Here is a 21,509-nt window from a genome sequence, read left to right on the forward strand (position 1 = left end):
GGTCACATGATTTTCAACAAAGGCACAAAAGGAATTCAGTGGGGTAGTCTTTTCAGCCAATAGTGTTGGGACAATTGGCTATTCATATGTAAAAAGAAAAAGAAAAAGAAAAAAAAATCTTCAAGCCAAACCTCATAACATTTATAAAAATAGTTAACTCAAAATGCCTCACAGACGTAAATGTAATTTCTAAAACTATAAGATTTCCAGAAGAAAAATTTTTGTAACTTGGTTAGGTAACAATTTCTTAGATATAACACCAAAATCACGTTCCATGTAAAAAAACTAATAATAATAAAATGAAACAATATAAATAATAAAATAAATATAATAAATCTTCAAAATTAATAACTTCTGCTCTTTGAAAAAGACAAGTCACAGACTTGAAGAAAATATTTGCAAAGTACATATGTAATAAAGCACCTGTATCCAGAGTGTATAAAGACCTCTAAAAATTCAATAATAAATTTATTATTATTTGAAATAAGCAATTAAAATTTGTTAAGCTGGCAAAAAATTTAAATAAACACTTCATCAGGCCTCATGTGACAGTAAACACATAAAAAATTCTCGATATCATCTGCCACAGAGGAAATGTAAATTAAAACCAAAATGAGATATCAATACATGAACATCTGAAATTTTAAAAACTATGCTAGGTGTTAGCAAGGATGCGAAACAACTGGAGTTATCACACACTGCTGATGAGAATGTAAAAGTGCACAGCTGCTACAACTTTGAAAAACTAAAGTTGACTATATACCTACTAAATGACCAAGCCATTCCACTTTGAAGGATTTACCCAAGAGAAATGAAAGCATATGCTCTTAAGATATACACACAAATATTCATAGCTGCTTTATGAGCAACAATCAAAAATTAGAAACAGCCCAAATATCCACTGACAGGTGAATGGATAAACAAGTGGTGGTATATCAATTCAATGAAATATTACCTGCAAAAAAACAGAACTACCAATTCATGCATGCAACGATAAGGATGAATCTCAAAATAATTATGCTGGGTTAAAGAAGCCAGCCAAAAAAAGAGTGGTTTCTCGGCAAATTAAGGTAGAAGATTACAAAGGGGCATGAGGAAAATTCTGGGAGGAATGGATGGGTTCATTATCTTGATTGTGGTCATAGTTTTACATATGCGAACAAATACAAAAACATATCAAACAGTGCACTTTAAACATGTACAAGTCACTCTATGTCAATTATACCTCAATAAAGTTGTCTAAAGGAACTAAACAAATAACTTTTTTTAGAAAAACAAACATAGTAAAACTATAAGGTAGGAAATGGTCATACAAAACTAGTGATAGAGGTTGCCTAGGGAAGGTTGCATGAGGACGTGATGGAAGAAGAGCATACAGAGAGCTTCAAAGCTTATTGAGAAATGTTTTATACTCAAGTTGGGCAGTAGGTCTTTCTCACACTTACTTAGTATGCTTTTTTATTTATACGCAAGTTTATATATAGCTTTTTGTATGTATTATAACATAAAAGCAAAAATTCAGGCCGGGCATGATGGCTCATGCCTGTAATCTCAGCACTTTGGGAGGCCGAGGTGGGCGGATCACCTGAGGTCGGGAGTTCGAGACCAGCCTAACCAACACAGAGAAACCCCATCTCTACTAAAAAAAAAAAATAACAAAAAATTAGCCGGGCATGGTGGCACATGTCTGTAATCCCAGCTACTAGGGAGGCTGAGGCAGGAGAATCACTTTAACCCGGGAGGCGGAGGTTGCGGTGAGCCAAGATCGCACCATTGCACTCCAGCCTGGGCAACAAGAGCAAAACTCTGTCTCAAAAAAAAAAAAAAGAAGCAAAAATTCTTGGAAACCAAATTATCTTTCTGCATATGAACTTTCTTCATGTATTTTTCCTAGAAATAAAAGTCTGCGTATATCATATGGTCAAAACTTTATTTCCACCTATGAAAATTTATTCTTGTCTCTACTATCTGTAGAGACATGGATAATCACTCTGTTACAGATTACACGTTACACTAAACTTATGTAAGAGCCACTATGCAGTCTTAGCTCTTCCGGATGATTGCTGCCATTTCATCTTGACAATCTGTAGTTTGGTGCTCCAGGTACAGCCTCCAGGCAGATCCCTCATGGTCTTTCAAACCATGTTTAGGATTTTGGACTTTATCCAAAGAGTAAGAAAATTACTAAAAGGTTTTAAGCAGAGGCATGATATGATTAGACAGGTGTCTCTAAAAGATCATACTTTTTAAACGATCATTTGGTGTCAAGAGTACTTGTAGCCAGTTAAAACCTTAACTGTAGTAGTTCAGATTAATAGATGTCTGTGAGTTGGACAAAAGAGTGGCAGAAGGGATGGAAAAAAAGGAACCAACTTTAAAAACATTAGGTGACAAGGCCAAGCACAGTGGCTCACTCCTGTGAGAGGCCAAGGCAGGGCGGATCACAAGGTCAGGAGTTCAAGACCAGCCTGACCAACATGGTGAAACCCCGTCTCTACTAAAAATACAAAAATTAGCCAGGTGTGGTGGCGCACGCCTGTAATCCCAGCTACTCAGGAGGCGAGGAAGGCAGGAGAATCGCTTGAACCCAGGAGGCGGAGGTTGCAGTGAGCCAAGATCATGCCACTGCACTCCAGCTTGGATGACAGAGCAAGACTCCGTCCCATTAAAAAAAAAAAAAAGAAAGAGGAAAAAAAAGAAATATTAGCTGACAGAGTAATAGGCCTTAATAACTGATAGGACGTAAGGGGTAAGAGAGAAGTTAAACGTCGGGCGCAGTGGCTCACGCCTGTAATCCCAGCACTTTGGGAGGCTGAGGTGGGTGGATCACAAGGTCAGGAGTTCAAGACCAGCCTGGCCGACATGGTGAAACCCCATCTCTACTAAAAATACAAAAATTAGTCGGGCATGGTGGTGGGCACCTGTAATCCCAGCTGAGGCATGAGAATCGCTTGAACCCAGGAGGCAGAGGTTGCAGTGAGCCGAGATAGTGCCATTGCACTCCAGCCTGGGCAACAAGAGCAAAACTCCATCTTCAAAAAAAAAGAGAAGTTAAAAATGACCCCCAGCAGTTTCAGCAGCTGGATGTTAGTGCCAGTCACTGAGATAAAGAATGCTGCAGGAGAAAGAGGTTTAGAAGGGAAAATGATGAATTTGGGCCCAAAACTTGAGGCACCTGTGAAATAGTAAGTGGTGATGTCTAATAGGTAGTGCAGAGCATACGGTATTCAGGAATCATCTATTTAAAGATGAAATTGAACCCCCAGAAGTAGAAGAACAGCTTAGGGAAAGAGGAGGAAAAAGACTGAGAACTTCACTGTTGCAATGGTTAGATGAATGGAAAGGAAAGAGCAAAGGAAACTTTTAGCTTTTGATAAAATACTGGTTTCAACTTCTACTTATATCCTGAAAAAAAAAATTAAATAAAGGGCTGGGCGCGGTGGCTGATGCCTGTAATTCCAGCACTTTGGGAGGCCGAGGCAGGTGGAACATGAGGTCAGGAGATCAAGACCAGCCTGGCCAACATGGTTAAACACAGTCTCTACTAAAAATACAAAAAAATTAGCTGAGCGTGGTGGTGTGCACCTGTAATCCCAGCTACTCGGGAGGCTGAGGCAGGAGAATCGATTGAACCCAGGAGGTGGAGGTTGCAGTGAGCCGAGATTGTGCCATTGCACTCCAGCCTGGCAACAGAGCGAGATCCTGTCTCAATTAAAAAAAAAATTAAATTAATTATAAGGGGAATGAAGAGGGACTGATGAGAAAAGACAAATCCACATAATAATTTATAAGTCTAAGATTGAAATCCCAATGAAAAGGTAAAGAGAAGCTCTGAGTCTAGCACTACAAGTAGTATGCCCAGTTCATGAAGATGTTAAATAAGTAGGAATGTGTTTCCAGTGTCTTTATTTCTGTTTAATTTGACTCAAAGAATGTCTCTGAGTTCCAAGGAAATTATTGTTGATATAGATTGCAATGAAAAGAATCAGATACATAAATCCAATTTAGATAATGATGGAGTTCAGTGTACATTAAGAATTGCTTGGGGCTGGGCACAGTGGCTCATGCCTTTAATCGCAGCACTTTGGGAGGCCAAGGTAGGCAGATCACTTGAGCCCAGGAGTTTGAGACCTGCCTGCACAACGTTGCAAAACCCTGTCTCTACAAAAAATACAAAAATTAGCTGCGCGTGGTGGTGTTGTGCCTGTAGTCGCAGCTACTTGGGAGGCTGAGGTGGGAGGATCACCCGAGACCAGAAAAATCAAAGCTGCAGTGAGCTGAGATCCTACCATTGCACTCCAGCCTGGGCAACAGGTGAGACCCTGTTTAAAAAACAAAACAAAAAAACAAAAAACTCTGGGTGGCAAAGGCAGGCAGATCACTTTAGGTCAGGAGTTCAAGACCAGCCTGGCCAACGCAGTAAAACCCCATCTCTACCAAAAAATACCAAAATTAGCTAGGTTTGGTGGCACATGCCTAGTCCCAGCTACTCTGGAGGTTGACATGGGAGAATCGTTTGAACCCAGGAGGCAGAAGTTGCAGCCAGCCAAGATCATGGTGCCACTGCACTCCAGCTTGGGAGACAGAGTTAGACCCCGTCTCAAAAAAAAAAAAAAAAAGGCAGCCAGGGAGGGGATGACTTGGTTTCTTGCTCTGACTGAAATGAACTACCAGCACCCTTGACAATTAAGTTATTCCTTGGACAGCAAATCTTAAATCATCATTCTATATACCAATAAGGACAGTCTTGTAATAATTGTGTCCAGAACATTTGATCTCTAAGATTAGAAAGCCTTCTTTGTAGTCTCGTCTTATAGAGGAGAATTACATTTAAAAACAGAATGTAAACACAAAGACATTATCAGGGCAGTTTTACATGTTAACAGGATAACCCTATACAGTGACTCTGAAAATCCAAAAGTTCACAATTAACCAGTATCAAATGGGCACTGGAGTCAGATGTGACAACTGGATCTGAAAGCTGATTCTGCTACAGGATCTTGGATAGGTTTCTTAAATATAAAGGGCCTCATTTGTAAGATGGAAACGAATGCTGCATCACAGAGTGATTAAGTGATCAAATGAGACAATGTGATTATTTTATTACTTTAAATAAAACCAAGGCAAATAATCATAGATATTTTATCTGCTTCCACTGAGTGTAACAAACTATAGACCCTCAATGTATAAGCCATACAAGGAAGTGAGGAATATGCTAAAAATCAGGATACTATTCCAAGCTGATCCATTTACTGACATAAGGTATGAACATACTTAAAATTATCTAGATTCCAACTCATTATACACATGTTGTTCTCTCAAAATAATCTTACATTTCAGAGGGTATCTACAAGCTTTATTTTAACATAAGACAGACATGGCAAAAGTAACTCCAAGTGTGATGTATATGAGGAAAAATGCAGGAGGCTAACCTAGTCTGGGAGTAGGAGAGGACCAGAGGAGTTCCTAAAAAAGTCAAGTTTATGCTGAGATCTGAATGATGCATAGGAGGGAAGTTCTGGGATAATATTGCTTATATACTGGAAGCAGTAGCAAATAACTGAGAATTCAAAATGTTTCTCCTGTCTCCCACCTCTGGGGAATAACATTTAAATAATAATCTTGCTTTTAATAGCTATAGTTAAAATAAGAGTTAGATTTATATCCTACTATAGAAATGTAGAGATCTTTTCCAGCCTAACAGTTTATTATTATGATTATTATTATTATTATTATCATTTTGAGATGGAATCTCATTCTGTCACCAAGGCTGGAGTGCAGTGGCAGTGATCTTGGCTCACCTCAACCTCTGCCTCCTAGGTTCAAGCGATTCTCATGCCTCAGCCTCCTGAGCTGTAGCTGGGATTAGAGACGCATGCCACTACACCCGACTAATTTTTGTATTTTTAGTAGAGACCAAGTTTTGCCATGTTGGCCATGCTGGTCTCGAACTCCTGGCCTCAAATGATCCACCCGCCTCAGCCTCCCAAAAGTGCTGGGATTACAGGCATGAGCCACCATGCCCAGCCTGGTTTATTATTCTTAATTTATCAAGATAAAACTTAGTTTAATAGAGCAGACGGAAGTTATGTGACCAGTTTTGTGCCACCATTCCAACATAAAACGCTGTTCCTCCATCATAGAAAAGCCATAGATTTTATATATTAATAGATTTAAGAAAACAGTTCATGGATATATTCACATAAACATAAAATGTGAATAGGTAGTATTAGATACAAAATACCAATAGTTAATATGTGTTATTTATTATAGTATTTGCATTATCATTAATAACAATGAATACTTAATAATTACTAATGCATTTTGTGCATTGTTTCAGTTAATACTTATAACAATCCCATACAGCAAGGTCAGTTACTATTCCCACTTTATAAATGAAGAAATATTTTTAAAGTTAGGTAACTTGCTCAGGCCACAGGGATTCATACTCAGAATTGACTCCAAAGTTCATTCTCTTAATAGCTATATTCTACTCCTGACTGTGTAGGAGGAGCATATGAATGAAAGTTCCAGTCCTCTTTGGAACCACTATGACTCATGATAAGTGGATCTATTTGTATTTACTTTTAGTCTACCTTACATATAACATATAATTCCAGTTCAGGGAATGCATTACCTACTACATCTTCTAAGTGAAGTCATGTCAGTATTCATTAAAAACAAATATTTAAGTAGTTATTTTTGTATATATGTATATATGTATTTTAAATAAAGGTACAAAGGTATAAAACCTGTAAAAATATCTAAATTGTGCCATTGTGCAATCAAAAGAAATCCATTGAGATTAAATATATTTCTTATCTGTAATCCTTCATTTGTATAGCCTGATCAGAAGAAGGCTGCTAAATCAGTGAGGCTGAGCCAGCAACTAAAATGCTGGCAATTTAAGGCTTTCTCTGGAAACACAGAACTCTAGCTGCAGACATGTCATACGTGTCAAGCATTCACAGGCACTGTCCTGTACTAAATCCTGATTCATCTCATTCCTCTGATATTTACCTTGCTTCTCTTATTAATGTAAATAAATTCTCACCCAATAAAAGAGTCACAATATCTTGAAAAGCTGTGTGCTCTATATTCTTCTTTGGCAAGGTATACATATCTGAATGAATGGCAACAAAATAACACCATCTACTTCATATGGTTGCTATGTGGATTAAATGTGATTAAAGCATGAAAAGTGTTGGGACAAAGTCTGGCACATAGACTGCTTTATGATTTCCAGCTGCTGTAGCTATCATTGTTAGTATTAGTCACATGATTTTTTTGTGTGTATCCTGTTACCATTTCATGATATCCTAAGAAGTTACTATGCAACAGCCTTCTGTGCAGAAAGAACACTGGATTAGAGATCAGAGCGGTTCAGGAGGTTTGACATGATTGCTGAATAAAAATGGGCAAACTCTTTGAACACGTTTTGTAAAATCTTATTTGTAAAATGAGGGCTAACATCATCTACCTTACACGGTCATGAGGGGGATTATAGTAAAGGTGACATGAATGGTAAAGCACTTTTTAAACAACAAAGAAATACATAAATACCTAAGGTATTATGATTATTTGATGAACCAATGCAGGTGCACAGGTATTTAAAAAGCAAAATAGAATTGTCATTAATTTATAGTCACATGTGCTGCCCTGATTTCAGGACTGTATATAGTCCATAAGTTCAGGGATCTGCCTTATAGAAAAATGCTTATCTATAGCTACTATAATATTTATTTAGTAAAACTGACTGATGTTCACAAATATAAACTTACCTTTACTATTGTTTTAGGGCGTTTTTTAAAAAATAGTTTTGGCTTTTCCACCACAGGAAGAGGTGGAAGTTTTTTAAGCTCCTGTAAGACGGTGGTCGCAGCGCGCTTCTTGGAGAGTTTTTTGCTATTTCCTTCTCCTTCTGCAGAGAACTCTCCTACTGACACTCGAGTAACAAAGCTTTTCATATGTGGTGGTCCACTTTCTTTAATAACCTATTAAATATAAGTAAAATATTAAATAATGGATAGGCACTTGAGATGTATTCTTAAAGTATGACTTAATATTCATATCAAAACCAAAATTAGTATTATGCCAAAATTATAGTATTTCTTTAAGAAAGCTATTATGAAGGTATTATAGTGGGACTATTTGTGACACTTGATGCTTAATGCAATTGAAACAAAAGAAATCTAAATAAACACATTTGATTCACAGTCAAAATGATTTATTACTTTAAAACAGATCATTCTAATTACAGGTTCTCCATGTCTTATGGAACACAAATTTAAGAACATCAAAGATACCATTAGATTAGATACCATATTAGATTGGTCATCTAGAATAATTTGTATAAAATTACATACCTAACTTCCTCCTATGTACGAGTAAGTTGCTGCAGAAACGAGTAGTTCTATAAACCACAAGGCACCGTGCCTGTGGAAGCCTCTCAAAAACAGTCGATGGATAAAAATAAGCTGTTTTTGATAGGGATGTCAAAAGCTGTTTTACAGAAAGGGATATTTATTCTTGTGACACGATTTTAAAAAGGTAAGTAGGTATGCCAAAAAAATTCCTAGCTTTCTAGAGTAATGAGTTATGGATCTGTCAACTATGAATGTAATGTTCCTAAACCTTGTTTAATCTGCAATACTAAATATTTAACCTTTAATTGTTCACATTAGATCATCATTATAAACATCAGATATCCTATATCATAATATATTGATGTTCCCAAGAACATCTAAGAATAATAAAACTGTCTGTTCTTACTCATTGTAGCCTTTAAAAAAAATCCCAATAATTTTTTAGTATAAGCAATTACTTTTTACAGGTTTTCCAAATTTTCCGTATCATTTCTTGCTGGACCAATAGGATCTCAAGTACATTCTCTCCCTGACTTCCTCATTTTGCTGCTTTTAACAAGCTGTGGACCGAGAACTGAGATAATGCAACTTGTAAGAATGTGTCCAAGAGAAAGCAAACAGTTTCTCAGTCCAACTCAGATGATCCTGCCAATGAGTAAGATGTGGGAGCTTTCTAGTAGGTGAATGTCATACAATGTGAGGGAAGATTCTCCACAACTCTTTCAGCTTATTTCCTGGTTCTTGTCTACTTTCCAGACATGAGTTGTAAAATTAGTGACCTCTTAATAAGGGAAGTATTATAATAATTATTTTTTTAAGTTTTCTTTTTTGAAATTTCATACAATTTTATGAATATATTTGCGATATATTTATCTAGCTGTTAAGTCAAGAGTTGCTTCATTACATCTTACTTCTTGGTGATTTTGTTAGTTGAGGTTAAAGTGAAACATATTTTGGCCTCCACACAATTGAAAAAAAAATTGGATATTAACATGTGTGTCACTAAATCTTAACTTGAATAAATTTAATTTAATCCTATTTAAAATACCAAATCCTATAGGATACCACAAATTATCTATACCCAGAAAATAACTTTTATAATAAAAATTGAAATACCATGTATACAAAAGGCTTAATACAGAAAAGAAAAAAATCAGAAGGAATCTGTGTTATCATCATGATTTCTATTTTCACCAGGGCCTAGATCATTTCATAATACTGGGTTTGAACATATAGAAGCACACTAACTCTTGCAGGATACTAATACACCAGTTAATTTGATTTGTTTGTTTAAAATAACCACAGCAAGGGAAAAAATGGGAAGATCTCTACCGAGTACATACCTCAAAACTGACAGGCATATTTCGCTTCAGAGCAATTTCAAACACTAAGCTGATCTCAGACTTATTTGCATCTTTGTCATCATCCATATCCTTTCCTGATTCACCATTCTAAATCACAAAAAATAGGATAACACTGAATCTTGACATTATAACAAACTTTACTTTTATTCTACAGTCAAGATGGCCTATTTAAATTACAAGAAGAAACAACAAACTATATAGACTGTATCTGCTGCATTCTCCTGTAACCACAGCGGTCAAGGGCTTTGCTGCCAGGCTTTTTGTTACTCGATTTTTAGCTTGTTTTCCTTGAAGGAAAAGCATTTAATGCAGACTTTGGAAATCTTTTACTCAACCATACACTAATTTGAGTTTAGCCTACATCCCTAAACCTGGCACTCTTGTTTTAGAGTTCTCTACCCACCCAACCCCCAACACCCAGGAATTCCCCCACTGGTGTTCTAATGTGATCTATGAGGATGAAGTTACAGAAAGAGTACAGGATGCAAACCAGGAGCATCCTAATTGGAGATCTATGTCTGGCACAGGCATTGGTTTACTTTATTCACTTATTTAACACATACTTCTGGAAGGCCTCATATATGCTGAACTTACTATAACTATTAGAGAGAAAGAGACAGTATTCCTGCTGTCAAGAACTGGGAGAGAATGATCTAGTGGGAAAACAGACCAAGAAATAGATAGGAGCTCTCATGAAAGAGTACAAGCAGAAAAACACCTAAGTCTGCCATTAAGATAAATATCAAAGGAGAAAGAAACAATTGGTTTGGGGAAAGGAAAACTGTAGAGGTTGAACTGTAGGGTAAGTAAGAAGCTCACTATGCTGCCGGGCGTGGTGGCTCATGCCTGTAATCCCAGCATTTTAGGAGGCCAAGGCAGGCAAATCACGAGGTCAGGAGATCGAGAACATCCTGGTTAACACAGTGAAACCCCATCTCTGCTAAAAATACAAAAAATTAGCTGGGCATGGTAGCATGAGCCTATGGTCCCAGCTACTCAAGAGGCTGAGGCAGGAGAATCGCTTGAACCCGGGAGGCAGAGGTTGCAGTGAGCCGAGATCCTGCCACTGCATTCCAGCCTGGGCAACAGAGCGAGGCTCCATCTCAAAAAAAAAGGAAGCTCACTATGCTATGTATAGGACATGCCTGAGCTAGAGATACTATTTTGAAGTCAATCAAGAAAGTAGCTGAAGCCATGAGAATGAGTGAGATTACTTAAGAACAGCCTCAATGTCATTTGTAAAACAAAAGAGGACTGAAAAATCCATAAAATCTCTTCCACTTTAAATCCTTGATTCTAGATTCACACAATGTAATCTATATTCAATAAACATAGTATGAAATATAAGCCAAATCAATGTTATTTCTCATCCTCATATACATCCCCAAATCCCCAGTTGCCTGGGAAGTGAACTCAAGGGGAGAACCAAAGCTCTGAAAGGTAGTCACCCTGCAGGAACACATGAAGCAAGACTGTCAGGTCTTCACTCTAGTATTCTTCCCTATCAGAACAGATTATTTATTTTAATTATAAAATGCTCTGATTTGTTTCACTGGGAAAGTAGAAAGAACAGACTGTCACATGCAGCAGCACCACACCTGAGGAGATCTTTCTGGAATAGGTTCATTCTGCAGTGCTTGGAGGGCTTTCATTGCAGCATTGTGTCTAGCAGCTTGTCGAGTCTTTCCTTCCCCAAAAAATTCATTATTTCCTACAGTGAGCTGAACATAAAAGATCTTAGGCACTGGGCAATGATACCTAAAATAAGAAAATAAAAACATTAAAGTTAGCTTAATAAAACCACTCTATAATCATTCATAAGATTTGTTTAAAATGATACCAATTATATAATGTGCTATACTCTTAATAAAACTTTAACCTCGAAAACATACTTTTTTGATAAAATGTGAGTCAATACATCTACAGATAATAGCTTATACTGATCTCCATGAAAAACATATATAGAATACAACATTAAACATAAAACAATACAGTAAAAATTATTTAATTATATCACAGGATACTTCCTGGTGAGAAGTGTTCGGTCAGATTTTGACAGAAGTAAGAGAACAGTCTGGTAAAGCTACAACAGAGGCTGGGTCAGGCAAGACTGTTCAGGCGACAACATGTAGATTACCGTGCTTTTTGCAGAAGATAATTACGATTAGAAATATAGAAGCAGAGAAATGGACCGACTACAATGCAAAGTAATAAGGAGGGCAGATTCAGCATAAGAATAAGGAGTTTAGGCCAGTTCTTAAGCAGGAAGTGTTATATTCATACATTTTACGGTGACTGAGGTAATGAGGCTAATGAGGTGTGACTAAAAAGCTGCAATAATGCAGATATGAAGAGATAACAGAGGTTGTAAGAAACAAAAAAACCAAAAGAAATTAAGCAGAAAAAATTAAGATATGTAATAAAATCCATTAATTCAACAATTATTTATGGAGTGTCTTCTATATGACAGGGGACTATGACAATGAACAACAACACTTAGAGTGGGGAAGATAAACAATAAGAAAAATATGTAGAATACCTAGTATGTTAGATGTAGATGTAAGAAAAAGTAAAGAGGAAAGGGTTCAGAAGTGTCAGGGAGGTAGGTTTTAGATAGGGTGGCCAAGAGAAGTTTCATTGAGAAAATATCAATTGTGTAAAGACATGAAATAAGTTAGGGAACAAGCCATGCAGATATCTGGGACAGTGCATCTGAAGCAGAGAGTATACCAGCAGCAAGGGCAGCGAGGCAGGAGTGTGCCACACATGTTCAAGTAACTCGGAGGAAGCCTGTCCGGCAAAAGTTTAGGGAGACAGGAAAAGCTAGATGAGAAGAGGTGGCAAGATTCCATAGGGCCTTCCCTACAAATTGCTGTAGGCATTTTTACCCCAAGTGAAATGACCAGCCACTGGAAGGTTTTGCACAGAGAAGTGACATAATCTGACTTATCTCTTGGAATAACCATCTGACTACTATTTTGAGGACACACTGTAGGGGAACAATGCTGGAAGCAAGGATATCTAATAGGCTACTGGGATCATCAAGGGGAAAGGTGACAGTGGCCTGAACTAGGGTGTAGCAATGGAAGTAACAAGAAGTCATTGTTTCTAGATGAATTTTAAAAGTAGAGATGATGGGTTTACCCAAAGACTGGCTATGGAATATGAGAGGGGAGTCAGGGATGACATCACGGTTTCGGAACTAAACAACTGGAAAATGGAGTACCCATCTATTGAGACAGTGAAGATTGCAAAAGAAATGGGTTTGCTGGGGGTGGATTTCAACAGCTCTGTTTCGGGGATATTCAATTATTAGACCTATTAGATATCCAAGTGTAGATGTCAACTGGACAACTGAATTTATAAGTCTGGACTTCAAGAAAGAGGTCCAAGATAGAAATAACATTTGGGAATCATCAGTATACAGGTGGTATTTAAAGGCATAAAATAATGAGAACTCTGTGGGAGGGTGTGATGGGAGAAAAGCCAAGCAAGCACGATGTCCTTCCTGAAAGTCAAACAGGAAAAAAGTCTATCAAGGAGAAGGGAGGGATTAACTGGATCTAATGCTACTAACAGGTCAAGTAAAATGATGACTGAGAAATATGACCACTGAATTGAGCAACTTAGCAAAATAAACAGAATCGATTTTGATGGAATGGTGGATTTACAACTGCAATGCTGAAAAAAATGAGTTAAAAATCACTCCAGTCCTAAAAAATGTTTGTTTCCAAGCAAAAAGAAGTCCAATTGAGGTCCTACTATATTTTAGATAATTACTGCACATCCAAGTAGTGACGCTCTATGTTCAACCTGAGATAAACTGGATAGAGCGCATCATGTAAGCATTCACCAGGCAGATGGGACTAATCAATGAAGGTTTACTGAAGGTGAAGAACTAGAAATGTTGATTGGTACTGAAGATACAGATTTGTGAGGCAATAATTGAAACCATGCAAGTGGATAAGCACCTGGAAAGGGTAAGTGTAAAGGAATCAAAAAAGAGCCTAAGGCTAGGAACTGATTAATGCCTGTGATCAAAGTGCAAGGGAAACAATAGACAGCAGTGAAAGAGATGAAAAAGGGTCAAAGTTAGAAGAAAAATTACAACACAATGTCAGGGACAGGAGTAATTAACAGTGTCATATGAAGGAGAGGAATTCAGAGTATGAAAAAAAAGAAAAAGTTGCTGTTTTAAACGCTTAACTTAAAATCAATTTTCTTGAACTACAGTTTTCTATTAATTTAAGATAACGCATTTTAAATGTTTTTATTATAAACAAAGATTAAAAAGCATTAAAAAACTACAATCTTTTTTGCTTTTTGGTTACAACAATTAAATATTGTGTACTGAAGTGCACAATTTCCTATCATCTATTTTATTTTAATCCCTTTAATGCAGAAATTTATTTTAATTCCTTAATGCAGAAATCTGACAGACTAATATGAATAACGCCGGTCATCTTCACTTTGTATTTCACAAAATTCAATTTTCCCACCTCCACATAACTTTGTTTATTTTTAACTGGTGGTACTATAAAACTTTAAAACAGACAACTTGAAATCAGAAATTTACTCCTGAAGTGAGATCTCATATGGCAAACTTTCACCATAGAGCAAATGTTTACAATTAATTATAAACTTCTGAAAATAGAAGGTCCACAACTGAAATGCTAACAGACCTTTAACTACAGTAGAGGGAGTGGGCGCCACTATAATCACTAAGGCCTGCTGACAATTACAAAACTCATTTTGGTTTGCCACAGAGACAAACAAAATTTCTGTTCATTATAACTTTACTGGAATATGATGTCATAACACATAACCATACTGAAACAATCTGCTGATTTTCTGGCCAAAATATTAATTGCACACCAAAGAGCCCTTGGGGCCTCTCCCTTTTTGGTCATCAAATATGGCTCAATGTATGTGTATGTGCATGCATGTGGATATATATGTATATATAAATTATATTGTGTAAGTATCAGAGGAAAAATTAAGTATGTTGCATTTCTAACATAAAAGGTAAAAATTCTAGCACTAACAACAGGAAATACCAAGACTGGATGCCTGACTTATTTCATTCTGTTTCACTTCATCCTCTTACTTAACAATGATTCTTAATAATACACCCCACATGGTTTGAATACCTTATATATCACATCTCCTCATACCATCATGACAATCAAGATTAGCCAGAGCACTCTCATTAATTGCATCCAGATTGAATTACAGGGGAGATGATGCAGAATGGTTTTTGTGTGATAGGTCTGGTCTCAAAATACTTATTTCCTTTGGTAAAGAAATACCCAAAATTTATTAATTATAAAGATTGATATGTTCTATTTAGTGGATTTCCTTCTACTTTCACTTATTTCAAGTATTAAGCTCACTTTTAGTAAGGTATTTGATATGGTTTGGCTGTGTCCCCACTCAAAATCTCATCTTGAATTGTAATCCAAATTGTAATCTCCATGTGTCGTGGGAGGGACCTGGTTGGAGGTTAAGTGAATCATGGGGGCGGTTTCCCCCATGGTATTCTCATGATAGGGAGTGAGTTCTCACAAGATCTGACGGTTTTATAAGCGTCTGGCATTTCCCCTGCTGGCACTCATTTCCTCTCCTGCTGTCCTGTGAAGAGGTGCCTTCTGCCATCCTGAGGCCTCCCCAGCCATGCAGAACTGTCAGTCAATTAAACCTCTTTTCTTTATAAATCACCCAGTTCAGTCTCGGGTATTTCTTCACAGCAACATGAGATCAGACTAACACAGTAGGTATAATAAGTGATGTACATATTTTTACAAATCAGTATATTTACCTAAGCAGACATAGCTATTCTTGAATGATTTTTCTCAAGTAGAATTCTGTGGTCAATGTTTAGATCCCCATAATGATTACTGTTAAAAGATGAACCACGAAAACTCACCCATCCAAGTTATTTAAGTTTCAGGGTCAAATGGTTGAATTTCTTTTAAATCCCAAAAAAGTCTTGGGATTTGAAAGATCCTACTTACATCAGAATTATCTTCCATGCTTGTTAAAAATGAAGATTCCTGTGATCCAAGCCTGATCTGCTGCATCAGAGTTTCTGAGGATGGAACCATAATTTTAAGCTGCCCTGCTGACTCTCTGCACGATAAAGGTCCAGGATTATCACCACATCCCACAATGTGGCCCATGTGACTTGGCAATTGCTTCAGAGTCCATTCAAGGAGACCACACACAATGCTTACTGCACAATGGTTAGGTCTTTCTCTCTTTTTTTTTTTTTTTCCTGAGACGAAGTCTTGCTCTGCTGCCCAGGCTAGAGTGCAGTGGCTAGATCTCGGCTCCCCGCAAGCTCCGCCTCCCGGGTTCTCGCCATTCTCCTGCCTCAGCCTCCCGAGTAGCTGGGACTACAGGCGCCCGCCACCATGCCCAGCTAATTTTTTTGTATTTTTAGTAGAGACAGGGTTTCACTGTGTTAGCCAGGATCGTCTCAATCTCCGACCTTGTGATCCGCCCGCCTCGGCCTCTCAAAGTGCTGAGATTACGGGCGTGAGCCACCACGCCTGGCCAGGTCTTTCATATCTCTTTTTCATTTAATCCTCACTACAGCCTGGTGAGGCAGGAGATGTCCCCAAGGTCACCTTAAGAGGTAACAAATGTCCCCAAAAGAGTTGCTGGGAACCAACTTTAAGTCTGCCTAACTGCAGAGTCCAGGAAATTCCGTATGGAGTTTCCTAAAAATCTGCTTTATCTTCTTCCATTTTTGTTCATTTTCGTTTATTAAATTGTCTATCTTCATGGAAGGCCAGAGAACCTAATGCAAGGGATCTAAACTAAGGCCCACTGATAGACTTCAGAGATGTTTTATTGAGTGAATGGCTGCTGAAACAAACAGACAACCATGATGAAACACTGTGTTTCTGCAGCATGTCAGATCAAATAGACACAAGTGCATGACGTAAAATCAAAGTGAAACATCAAAATGACCAGCGTTGTGTGCCACATTACTTAACAGACTAAATCTGACAAATGCTGCTTGCAAGCCTTTTTATCCCATGTCTCCTTGCCTTCTAACTGCTGGAAGTCTTGCAAAAAATAAATAAAATTGTAAATAAAATAAAATAGAATCTTCCTTTCCTTTAGATCCCAAACAAGTCTTGAGATTCAGCCTATCTTCAAGATACCACAAGTCAATACAACAGTAAGAAAGAATGTATACTGGTTCCTTTGATTTAATACTTGACATTCCTTACAGTTTTTTTGAGTAAAGGAAAGATTTTACATTCACTTATATTTGACTGTTAGTTGTAGCAACTTTTTATACCACATATCCTTGACAACCTCCCTAAAGTTACTTCATTTAATGCCCTCTTTATGGACTCATTTTGTATTATCTTTCTAAACAACTAAAATCCCGTATGTCCTCCCTACCATTCTGTGACTGTTTTATTCTCCAACATCTCCACTTTCCTGAGTATCATTTTTACAAGGTGAGAAAGACATATCCCAAATAACATTAGGATTTTTACAAATTGAAAAATAATTACCTCATTCTATTTGATAGCATTATTCATAAATCTCAACACAGCTTAAACATTCATATCTCCCCTACAGACTTACATCTTAAAATATATGAAAATGCTATCTTCCGATCTAATAAGGAGAGGCTTTGGATTTCTGTGTTTATTTCTAACATTGACTGGAAACAGAAATGTCACTTAACCTTTCTATCTCAGTTTACTTATCTGCAAAATATTTGTAGAATTTATGTTTAAAGGACCCTAAAGGCCAAAACTAAGAATTCAAATGACATGTCGATTATTTTGACTCTTTGTACACTTTTTGGCACTGCTAAGCATTCTTTTTCTTGCTGTAGAAAAACAGCAGGTTTTTATCATAGAGCTATAAAATAGTCCTTGGCACATTTTCAAACTTGTATGTATATAAAATATCTAGATAGAAGACAGTTCTTTCTCTATTCATATCTACAAATTTTGAAAAATATATCTTTTATGAGATCTAACTGTTAATTCTTGAGGAATTTCAAATATTAGGACTGATTAGAAAGGATTCACAGGTCAGATGAAAATATGCTTTAAAAGAGGTGTATGGATATTCTATTTGTAGAATTACTGTAAGTATGTTTTAAATGCCTAGAGGAAATATAGAAAGATATGCACTAAAAGCTAGGATAGGGTGTTTTGAAATGATAGCATTATAAATGATGTTCTTTCCTCTCATAATTTCAAGTTTTAAAAAATAATACGGTACACTAGAATAAAAATGGAAAAAAAATACTTAATTGAAGGAAGTCTAGTCCCTATCCAAACAAATGTAAATCTGTGTTTGAAATTAAATTTGATAAACTAGTGGAATGATTTATGGAATACAGAACACAAACCAAGAGAATAAGTAACTTGTACTGTATCACTGACAGTAGTGCCATAATCAGGACTATGCAAGGCACAGCACGTTATCAAAGAGCCCCATTATTGTAAACACACAATCACCACCCTCAATCTCATACTTGGAACCAACATAAACCTGTTCTTGCCCCTTCTCTAAATGGATATATAGATAAATCATTATCACATCACCATTATCATAATTAGAGCAAAAACATACAAAGCACTTACTATGTGCCAGGCACTACTCCAAGCATTTAGATACTAATCTCACTGAATCCTCACAACCTCACTTCATTTTACAGATGAGGAAACTGAAGAATAGAGATATTCACTAACCTTCCCAAGGCCACCCGACTTGAGCTCACATTTGAGCCCAGGCAGTCTCACTCCAGAACCCATGCTCATAACTGCTATACCATGCTGCCTCTGAATGAACTGGATAGATGAACACTATAAACTGCAGAAGTACTAACTATAAACTCTGAAGAAGTCATGCTGGACTGGGAATATCAAAGCAACTTAAGTCTCTCTAGATGTATGAGATCTGGCAGATTCTGAAGATCTCTGTACGCCAAAAGTCAGGTGCAGGATATCAGCTGCCAAAGGCAATGATGGGGACACTGTAAGTCTAGAAGACCAAGTTGACTGCAAAGTCCTATTTCCTCTCTGCTCATTTTTTGTCTCCTCTTAACCCACCCATCTGGAGCCCAGGTTTAAATGTTCTCATTTTGTGGTTTGCATTTGGAAATGCAAATCCAAACCACAATAAGACACTACTTCACACACCCACTAGGATGGCTATAGTTTAAAAAAAAAAAGTCATAAAGACATGGCAAATTGGAACCCTCATACATTCTGGTGGGAATGTAAAATGGTGCAGTTGCTATGGAAAACAGTTTACCAGTTCCTCAAAAAATTAAACACAGAATTACCACTTGACCCAGCAGTTTCACTTCTAAATATATACCCAAGAGAAATGAAAACTGGGGTTCGAACAAAAACTTGTAGGTAAATGTTTACAGCAGCATTATTCCTAATAGTCAGAAAGTGGAAATAACCCAAAGGTCCTGATGAATAAATAAAATGTGGTATGTCCCCACAATGGAGTGTTTTACAGTCGTACAAAGGAATGAAGTATAATTACATGCTACAACATGAACGAACTTACATTATGCTAAGTGAAAGAAGCTAGATACAAAAGAGTATATACTCTATGATTCCATTTAGACAAAATATCCAGAATAGGCAAACCCATAGAGACAGAAAGTAGATGAGTGGTTGCCAGGAGCTGGGAGGATGGAGTTTGAGGAGTAACTGTTAACAGGTATGGGGTTTCTTTTAGGAGTGATAGATATGTTTTGAAATTAGACCATGGTGATGGCTGTACAACACTGTGAACGTACTAAATGCACAATGAATTGTATACTTTAAAATAGTTAAATCTTGTGTTACGTAAATTTTATTTCAATACAAATCATTTTTTTTAAAAATGTTGATACTCCCTAGGGTTCTATTTTGTTTCTCACTGACAAGACAGTTTTTGTAGGTGATCTCACCTACTCTCATTCACATTCTTGGCAGACTCCCACAAACTAGCCTACCAAATTTTGTAAAGGGAAGTGTAAAAGACCTCCCTTTTGCACTCTAGGATGTTACTGACCTGGTCTTCTTCCTACTCTTGTCTAATTGCTAGGGGGGTATGTGAATTACATTAGTAATTCAACATATACTTATTAAAGGCCTACTTCATGCTGGGATGGAGTTTTAGTTTCTAGAGATGGAGGACTGCCCTCAGGAAACTATCAATCAAGTAAGTACACATACACACATACACACACACACACACACACACACACACAGACACATACACATCAACAAATGAGATGAGCTAGGAAGAAAAATAAAGCATGGTATAGAAAAAGAGTAACAGGGGCTCCTTTAGGAGGTGACATTTGAACACAGATTTGAATAAAGTGAGAATTCTAGGCATGGAAATGCCAGAAAGAAAAAGTGCTCTAAGCAAATAAGACAGCAAGTGCAAAGGCCCTGCAGAAATAACATGTTGGTTGGTCAATTTTTGAGAAAGGGCAAGTGTTCCTTGTACCTGACGAGCCCTGAGTCAAGGAATGATTAGTAGGAAACTAGGTCTGAGAAGTCACCAGGCAGCAAATCAGAACTTAATTCCACATGATGGAAGCCACTGGAAAGTTTTAAGCAGGAAAGTGGCACAATCTGACATGATTTAAAAGGATCTTGTTGCTATTTACCTGAGGAGAGGCAAGAAGAGAGTAGGTGACAAGCCATTCCATAGTGCAGGAAAAGTCATCTCTAAAAATAGGAGACTGAACTGCCCAAGAAAATATAGGATTGCAGGCAGTGCTACAATTTCACTTAAGGATTGTGGTCATTATATCAAGGTGGACTAGTCAGCATAGGTGTTTTTCTGTAGCTTCCTAGGAGCAACTGCAGCAGAGTCAGAGGAGCTGGAATTAACCAGTTACAGTTTTGCCAAGCATCGCTGCTCATTCCAACTGGGAGGCAGTAGAACACACAGGAATTAGGTAGCCATAGGACTAGTGAAAAATGGGTGATCAACTCTAGTGAAAAGCAGCCACGCCAAATCTGGCAGGTGAGGAAAGCGTGCATCCAGCCTGGAGGTTCTGCTCAAAGTCTTCAGGTGCTAAAGGACACCACCCTATTTCTTGCCCTCCTGGTGGTCAGACAGTGTGTGGCAGAAGCAGTAAGATGTGCCTCCCCTGTGGTGGCTGACAAGCAAAGCAGTGCTGGAAGTGTTCCCACTTTGCAACTGTGAAGAAGGTCCCTGGCAAGGCGATCTGGGGGCCTCTTCTTCCAGTGTGCTGCCACTGTGTTCCCCTGGGTGCTGCAGCAGGCCTGTCTGAGAGGTAAATGGCTAGCACTGTGGAAACCAGCAGAATTGTGGAGTGATGCTGCAGGAACATGGCAGCGGGGGGAGGGGGGGCGGGAAGGCGGGTTCCCTGGAGTAGTATTTCTCAAGTGGGTCCCACATAGAAAACACTGGGGTCTTCCTAATGGGGTCTAGAAACACTTGCTAAAAAGCAGATTCAGGGCTGACCAAAGGGATTCAGGATGGAGTCCAGGAATGCGCACATTACCTAACAGCCTAGGTGGTTTGCACACATGCTACAGATTGAGAAGGGCCTCATCACAGGGGCCTTCTTCCCTGTTTGTGAATACAAAGGCTTCTGATTCCTGAATATCAACTTTGTAATCATCTGCCTTACAGAGTGCTCGTCCTGTCTTTAACGGGATTTTAGTTAATTCTCTCACCATTTGTTTCATAAGAAAAAATTAGGATTTTCCTATTATTTCCAGAATTTGTTTTTCCTATTTATTTCCACAAT

General features: G+C 37.7%; 1 protein-coding gene across 21 annotated transcripts in view; it reads right to left on the reverse strand.

The window, feature by feature from the left end:
* The window catches only part of STAU2 (staufen double-stranded RNA binding protein 2), a 325,206-nt gene that overhangs the window by 186,072 nt on the left and 117,625 nt on the right, over nucleotides 1–21,509 (reverse strand). For all 21 annotated transcript variants that reach the window (XM_054656829.2, XM_009455516.5, XM_063816396.1 and 18 more), the window contains 3 exons: nucleotides 11,329–11,488; nucleotides 9,710–9,817; nucleotides 7,782–7,994 (listed from right to left, as the gene is read on the reverse strand). In XM_054656829.2, coding sequence (XP_054512804.2) covers nucleotides 7,782–7,994; nucleotides 9,710–9,817; nucleotides 11,329–11,488 — 481 coding nt within the window. The remainder of the gene's footprint in view (nucleotides 1–7,781; nucleotides 7,995–9,709; nucleotides 9,818–11,328; nucleotides 11,489–21,509) is intronic.

This window comes from Pan troglodytes, chromosome 7, assembly GCF_028858775.2.
Source record: "Pan troglodytes isolate AG18354 chromosome 7, NHGRI_mPanTro3-v2.0_pri, whole genome shotgun sequence".
In the NCBI taxonomy this organism is placed as follows: domain Eukaryota; kingdom Metazoa; phylum Chordata; class Mammalia; order Primates; family Hominidae; genus Pan; species Pan troglodytes.